We start from the raw sequence: 7,768 nt of genomic DNA, 5'->3' as shown, positions 1-7,768 counted from the left end.
AATCCCGCACGAATATGGGTTTTATTACATCTGATGTTAACACATTCCGAGCATGTAAGAGACTTAAATATACACTCTGGTTAGTTGTAGGTTAGATTAGTAGATAGTTGAGTTTTGTTTGTTTTTTTTCTTCTTTTTCGGTTTTTTTTTTGTTTTTTGTTTTTTTTGTTAAATTTTGGCTATTGTATATTTGAGCTAATTGTATATCAATGTTTATATCTGAGAGTTTTGTTTATTTTTGTAAACTTGTAAAAATGTTAAATTTCTAATAAAAATATCTATAAAAAAACACATATAAATCCAAGTAATTGTTTTCAAGACGGAAATAGAGCCCAAGATCCTACCTTTATTCGGTGTCGTAACCTGTACTTTGTAGCCATGCTGACGGGCTGACCCCCTTGAAACACAGTTGATGAAATAACTGCTGATGCAATTTGCATCCCTGCACCTCTGTCGACAGCATGGAAAACATAAAGATGGATTGATTCTCAGCATTCGAGTTTTGAAGGTTAAAGTTTCTCAAATCTTCACCCAAAAACCTTACCGTATTTTTCAAAACTCGATACACTGCAAAAGCATTCAGAAATTGATTTTATAAATCAGTTGCAGACTTAACTGCAAATAGATGAAGTGGTATAAGAAAAATAACTTGTCTTAGATTTTGCATGCATTTTACACCCTGTCTAATTAACAATTTGCATCCTGGCTAATTCCCGCACAAGCTGAGAGTACCATGAATGTCCTGCCTTTTCAATCTTTCCCTTCTTTCCCTTGCTTGAGGTGTGGTGACTGTCTGGTTAAATTAACAAAACTAGTAACATGTTGGAATCTCAAAAGTAAGGTTTCCATTTGCCTGTCACACAATGTCCTCTCTCTGCATGTGGGCACAGCTCATTTACCCAAGCCTGGCATAACTGTGACTGATGTCCAAACTACTTTGAGAAAACTCTGTGGTAACCCTGTCTTAGGCTGCAAAAGATTGTGCTTCTCCTACAGTTTCCTTTCTGCTCGCTGCCCCTTCATAGATTATGCATTTTCTTAAGAGTCTTTGAGGGCACTGAATACCTGGAATTGCATTCTTGGAGACTGTACTGTTTAATTGGCTACTATATTCTGAATCAAAAAGTGTGGTGCTGGACAAGCACAGCAGGTCAGACTTTGGGCATAAGCCCTTCTTCAGGAATGTTGGGGCTGAGTGATAAATGGGGTAGTGGGGTAGGGCTGGAAGGAAGGTAGCTGGGAAAGCGATAGATGGATGCAGGTGGGAGGTTAATAGTGAGGGTGGAGTGGATAGGTGGGAAGGAAGATGGACGGGTAGGACAAATCTAGAGAGTGGTGCCGAGTTGGAGGGGTGGATCTGGGATGAGGTGGGAGGAGGGGTAATTTAGAAACTGATGAAGTTGATTTTGATGCCATGTGGTTGTAGGGTCGTGAGGCAGAATTCACTGCATTTCTAGTTCTTAATATCGAGCAATGTTCTCTCACTCTTGATAATTCTGAAAAACCTTTGTTTATATTGATATATTGAAAACAGCTCTCCAGTACAGATTTCTCCCAATTTTCCATTACAACCTTTTTCTCTCTCTACTCTGCTGTCAGGGTTCCTTCACAACTTACATCATTATCATTAGCATATTCACATATAGTTCTACAATAAAATCCCAACAAAATTACTACACTGAGCTACCATTGTATGAAAACGGCAAAAAAGCTCAGATCCCAGGGAGAGTTAAGTGGCACCTCAGCAAATAATTCAGACGAAATTGTCCACCTGGCCCATAACTTCATGTTTGAATCTCTCCAATAGAAGCTCTGCAAAAGTTCAAAATCATATTTTGTCTAGTTGACTAATGTAAACTATCACTTCCTGTCCTTATTGAACTATTTTTTTATATGGTTGACCAGTACAGACCGTTATAAGCAATGGTTTGTGCCTCCCCCAGCATCCTTAGCAGCTGCATAATTAATGGTTCACCTGGCCAGTGCTGGCCTTTTTTACATCATTACTGCCAACTTCAGCATAATTAAGATGCCCGTGTTCAATTTGCAAGTGACAATGATATGGCATAAATTGACTTTGACCAGCATTTGAACCCTAAGCACTTTCACACTTTATGCATTGCAAATGGATGATGGAACATTTGCAAATTAATGCTTACAAATGCTTGTTTCATGTATATGCCCTTCCCATGTCCTAATGTGCGGTAGATGTGGACCCTGCACGTTGAGCTATCAAACTGACACTGACCTGCCCACCCAGGACTTTATCCAGCCATTTTCCACTTGCATTTTGCATCTAAAGAATGGCAAGAGATGGCTGGGAACAGAGTCTATGGTAGACACACTCAGCATTGGGCTTTGCCTGATCCCAGAAACCTCCGATAACAGTCTCCAAACCCTCTTTTAATTCACACTTAGCGACAGCTCATTTCCATTCATCCTCCCAATGTGAGGAACCATTCCTGAAGAATGCCCGAAACGTCGATCCTCAAGCTCCTCGGATGCTGCCTGACTTGCTGCGCTTTTCCAGCACCACACTTCTCAACTCTTCATCTCCCACCTGCCCCAAAACTCGAATTATGCCTTACTGATTCCCATCAGATTGACCAGCTGTCCACAGATCTTTCAAGTAAAGTCTCACTCACTTAAATCCTTCATCAGAAACCGCTTCTATCACACTGTTGGTGTCCAACGTGCCATTTCCAAGCAAACAGTGAAGGGTGCCATACCAGGTGTTCACAAACGTAGCTCTTGTTAAACCTATAAGAGAGAACAATAAGTTTTAATTAAAATCCTTTTTTTTTTGTGTGATTAGATTCCCTACATTGTGGAAACAGGCCCTTCAGCCCAACAAGTCCACACCGACCCTCCAAAGAGTATCCCACCCAGAACCTAATTTTTGAAACATTTATATTTTACAAAGTTTTTTTAAAACTATTATGTCATATTATTTTCTGCTGTGCTGTCAATGTTTGATGGCTGTTCATAGGGAGTTGGAACCTGCTAATTGTTTGTAAAACAATTTGTAAAAGTTTGCAAAAGCCAGAGACTTGTCAAATGGCAGAGGGCAGCTTCATCCTTTAGTTGAGTAAAATCTCACCGGGAAGAATCTTCCTTTTTGAAATGCAGTGTGGAGGTAAGTATAAATGTAGCAGGCACTTCCACTTGTAAGCAGTTCAGATTTTCCCACACAGTTGCTTTCTTCTCAGTTCATTCCATATTCCCGCACAGGTTAAAGGGCAGGTTTTACAGCGGCAAGCACTGAAACCCATCAGGAACTACACGGTTTCAACATCCAGACACTATCTACAACCCAGAAGCATTTCTCAATTTCGGCTCATCAGCCCCTACTCATCTACCCACACTTGGAGATGTCAGAGATTGTGCTCCACCTTGCACTCAAATTCCTGGATGTCCTGGTTGAGAAATTGGTCAAAGGGTCCTACTATTGTTAACAATCTAGCAACATCGCCCAGTCCACCAGTGTCAGATCACCTTGGAAGGGTAAAGCACTGCAAAGGTTTGAGCAACAAGTGAAGCTAGCTAGTTTCACATGACCACTATCCCACAGCAATGAGCGATGTTCACTGCTATATGGATTTTGCCGTCAAACCATAAAAGATGTTCTGCCTATTATATAAATATGTAATGTGGAATATGAATTTCAATGTTAATGTGATGTCAGGGATGTAAGGTGCATAACCCAAAGACTAGCAGATTGTGTCAAACAGCACGCCCCTGTTCACAACAAGCAAGGTACTGACTGCAATCAACTAGCCTGTGTTTGTAAAACTCAATATAGTGCCTGACAGGGATAGGGAATTAGGCTAACAACCAGTTTAGGATTAGCGTTCAGGCTTCTCATGCGACACATTTGCCTGTACTGGAAACCACAAAGAGAAGACAGATAGAATGGTGGGTTAGAAAGGAAATGGAAAATAAAGATTTAACTGCAGCTTTACAGGGCCTTGGTGAGACTAAATCTGGAATACTTTTTTTAGAGTTTGGATTTTTCCTTTATAAAACCATATTATAAAAGCTCAAATTACTTGATCAAATCCAAGGATAAAGGGCTTACCTTATTAACAATTGAATGCGTTGGTGTGATGTTCGTAACCAGGTCAACGTTAGAATATGAGTTTCCTGATTGGACCAGATTAACAGCTCCAATCAGGGAGCCGTGGCTGACAGGTCAGAACAGGAGTGTCAGACAATCTGTTCACTCTGAGAGCTCGCTCTGAGGGAGTTGGATGAGTATCAAGGAGTCGCCATGTGTGAATAAAGGGGGACTTGGTGACTGGATAACAGCCTCTGTGGAGTTATTTCAGTGGCGACGCGATTGGGATTAATGATGTAACCATTCAAAAGCGCCTTCTAGCTGAAGCCCAGCTGGACTTCAATCAGGCTTTGTCATTGGAAAATGTGGCAAGTGGAGCGTATGAGTTGTAGGCTATTCTGATGGAAGTGGACAGTCTTGCCAGTCTGACTGAGCTTGGGGGACAACATTTAAGTGAAGGCAATTGCATAGCCGCACTCAGGACACAGCCTAAACAAGGGGACTCTAGGTCAGCCCACAGTAAAACCCCAAAACAAAGCCATGCCTCAGCCAAATGGTTAAAACTTTCTTCAGGATCTGGGCCAGCAAGCACTTGTAGTTGTTGCTGGCACACGGACTCAAGACAGCAAAAGAATCCCAATTGACCTAAATTGAGTCAGAGAACCCGTAGGCCGGTACCCAGGATGGTGTACACCCTGGAAAGTTCATCTACATTTGGTTTAAAACAATTAAATTGCTTATCAACATCCAAATTAGAATCAACCAAAATAAACGTCTGGATAAATGGTCACCCAGATTTTACAGAGGTGCGGTCGTTTCAGTGATCACGCAAAATTCACGCTGGACTCCAACCCTTTGTGCAAGATCTTGGCAAGGCCGAGAACCTATACCAGGGAACCTTTACGGATTATGAGTACAACTTCCATTCAGGTATCATACAAGAAGCAGCTGGCTCAGTTCCCACTGATTGTAGTAAAAGGCTCGGGCCCAAGTTTGATGGGGTGGAATTAGTTGAGAAAAATTCACCTAGGTTGGCTCAACATTTTTCGATTAGAAAATGGCGGCCTGAGTGAAGTCCTAATTAAAGATCTGGAGATTTTTCAGGAAAGTCTGGTGACTATCAAAGGATCCAAGTTGACCAGGAAGCAATTGTCCAATACTACAATGCCCACCCAAGCAAAAGTACAGGCAGAAATCAGGAAGTGAAGGAATCATCAAACCAGTCCAGTTTGCAGAATGGGCAGCACCAGTGGTACTGATTGTGAAGCCCAACGGGTCGGTTCGCCTTTGTGGGGATTTTAAACAAATGGTAAACCACTTATCCAATCTGTCGCGTAAGGATTTAGATGCAAAGCTGGCGGGGCGGGGTTGTTGTCCTTCACAAAGCTGGTCATGAGCCTCGTGTACTTGTAATAATGGTTAGATGAGGATTCCCAGACATTATCCACAAATCATTGGAGGTAGCACAGAAGCTCAAGAAAGCCAATGAAGACCCACATGATCAAGACCTTGAGCTTTATAGATATTTTCTAACCAATCTTTTACAGATGTTCGATACATTTATGGAGCAGATGAGACTTGAATCTGGGCATCCTAATCCAGAGGTAGGGACACTACCATAGCCCCTTTATAAACAGAGACATAGAGAACAAGCAACCAACAGGAAGTCAACAGTGCCCACTCTCATTAAAGTTTAAATCATATGGCAACTTCAAGTGTCTGCACATGCATAGCTAAATATGGAAATCAAGAAGTTTCAGTTTAAGATGCTCCATGTCTCCAAAGGCTGTATGGCACTGGTATTACAATGGGAGACACATCATTATAACACAAGATGCAGTGAAATGTTGCTGTACCTGCCAGACACAGTCACAAAACTTACCAGAAATATTAGGGCCTGCTCATTCTACCATAAGTGAAATGTTAACTAGGTGGCAAGACTTAAATATAGCCGAGCTTTCTAGCACTAAAAAATAATTTCAACAAACATGGATCACCATTCCTTCAGATAGGATTAATTTTATTAGCTTACATTTATTTTTAAAAATTTTTTTCTTTCTTTTAGATTCTTATCTCTCTTTCTCTATTAATCTAATAATTACATCCGTTACTTTTTCATTTCTGTATTTGACCTGACATTGTGTTCAATATTCTAATGGACAATTCCTGGTTCACATTCTCGGTTATTCATAAATGACTTTTCACTCTAATGAATAAAGAGACACGTTGGTGATTACCCTGTTACATAGGTTCCATGGCCCCTGCCAAAAGTGCCATGTTTTTGTTTCTTTAATGGACGAAGAGTTCCAGTGAAAAATCACAGAAATTTTGTGGCCAAATATAGGTACAACTACAAAATAAAGGCCTAGTCTTATTACTTGCCGCTATGGCAAAATCTGGTCCATAAATTCAATACCAAGTGGGCAGCACAGTGGCTCACTGCGCCAGGGACCCGGGTTCGATTTCAGCCTTGGGTGACTGTCTGTGTGGAGTTTGCACATTCTCCCTGTGTCTGTGTGGGTTTCCTCCCACAATCCAAAGATGTGCAGCTCAGGTGAATTAGTCATGCTAAATTGCCCATAGTGTTAGGCGCATCAGTCAGAGGTAAGTATAGGGTAGGGGAATGGGTCTGGGTGGGTTTCACTTAAACTTCTGACAATATCAAGATTTGGCCTAAATGTTTAACAAACAAGAATTTAAACTAATCATCCAACAATCATCTAACTAAACAGTTGTTCTGTTCCAAATCTAAAGTCATTAAAGATTTGTTTTCTGTTGAATTTCATTATGTATTGAAGTTTTCATGATAGCTGGCAAACTGGCTCGAGTGACATATGAAAATGTCAGAAAATTGATGTCAGTACATTTTTGCATTAAATTTTATTCACATTTTTACATATAAACAAGACAGCACACCTATCAGCAATACTTTCCTTTTTGTTGGAGTCGATCAATTGCTTCTTTAGGAAGTCCTATTTGATCAGTTGACTTGTTGTTCATATCACTCATATAGACATCAATGTCATTTGTAAAATTGGTGAGTATCTTTTGCCTGATTTCAAGTTCTGAAAAGTAGAGTGAAACAATAAATAGAACCAATTGGCTCAATTAAAAACATTTTGTGAAAGTGTTGAACCAAACACTGAATTTTGTCATAACATTTCCCAACTAGCTACAAACATGCTGAGAAAGTGACTGTTGTAAGACGAGTGTATGTTTTGCAGACAACGGGGACCCCTTATAGCACATTTCCAATTCACTTACATGACATTTTTACATGTGAAAGCTTCAGCTCAGGCTGCACCAGTAACTCTCACTGTGAAGCTGCTGAAAGGACACTGAGTGCTCAGGGACATGCAGTCAGCTCATGGACTTGATCAAGCTACATTTCTGAGCTTGTTCTCAGTGTTCACTGCCAGTGCAGTCTCAATCAACGGGTGGGAATCAGATAGCTTCCCAGTCAGATCTAGAGTCAGGCAGGGCTGCCCCCTCTCTCCTGCCTTGTTTGTGTGCTGCAGAGAACCATTTGCCGAGTCCATCAGGAAGGATGCGAGCCTGAGAGGGGTGACTATTCCTGGCAGCGGGGGCCTGCAGGTTAAGGCCTCCCTGTACATGGATGACATCACCGTTTTCTGCTCGGATCCACTGTCCATGCGCAGACTCATGTGCATTTGTGACCAGTTCGAACGGGCCTCGGGGGCCAAGGTAAAC

The 7,768-nt window shown here is 41.3% G+C and overlaps 1 protein-coding gene across 6 annotated transcripts in view; it reads right to left on the bottom strand.

Moving 5' to 3' along the window:
- adgrd2 (adhesion G protein-coupled receptor D2) overlaps nt 1-7,768 on the bottom strand; it is a 149,443-nt gene that overhangs the window by 116,339 nt on the left and 25,336 nt on the right. For all 6 annotated transcript variants that reach the window (XM_043720157.1, XM_043720160.1, XM_043720162.1 and 3 more), the window contains 3 exons: nt 6,991-7,122; nt 2,646-2,760; nt 345-450 (listed from right to left, as the gene is read on the bottom strand). In XM_043720157.1, the coding sequence (XP_043576092.1) occupies nt 345-450; nt 2,646-2,760; nt 6,991-7,122 (353 nt within the window). The remainder of the gene's footprint in view (nt 1-344; nt 451-2,645; nt 2,761-6,990; nt 7,123-7,768) is intronic.

This window comes from Chiloscyllium plagiosum, chromosome 30 (genome assembly GCF_004010195.1).
Source record: "Chiloscyllium plagiosum isolate BGI_BamShark_2017 chromosome 30, ASM401019v2, whole genome shotgun sequence".
In the NCBI taxonomy this organism is placed as follows: domain Eukaryota; kingdom Metazoa; phylum Chordata; class Chondrichthyes; order Orectolobiformes; family Hemiscylliidae; genus Chiloscyllium; species Chiloscyllium plagiosum.
This window is presented reverse-complemented; position numbering and strand designations above follow the sequence as displayed.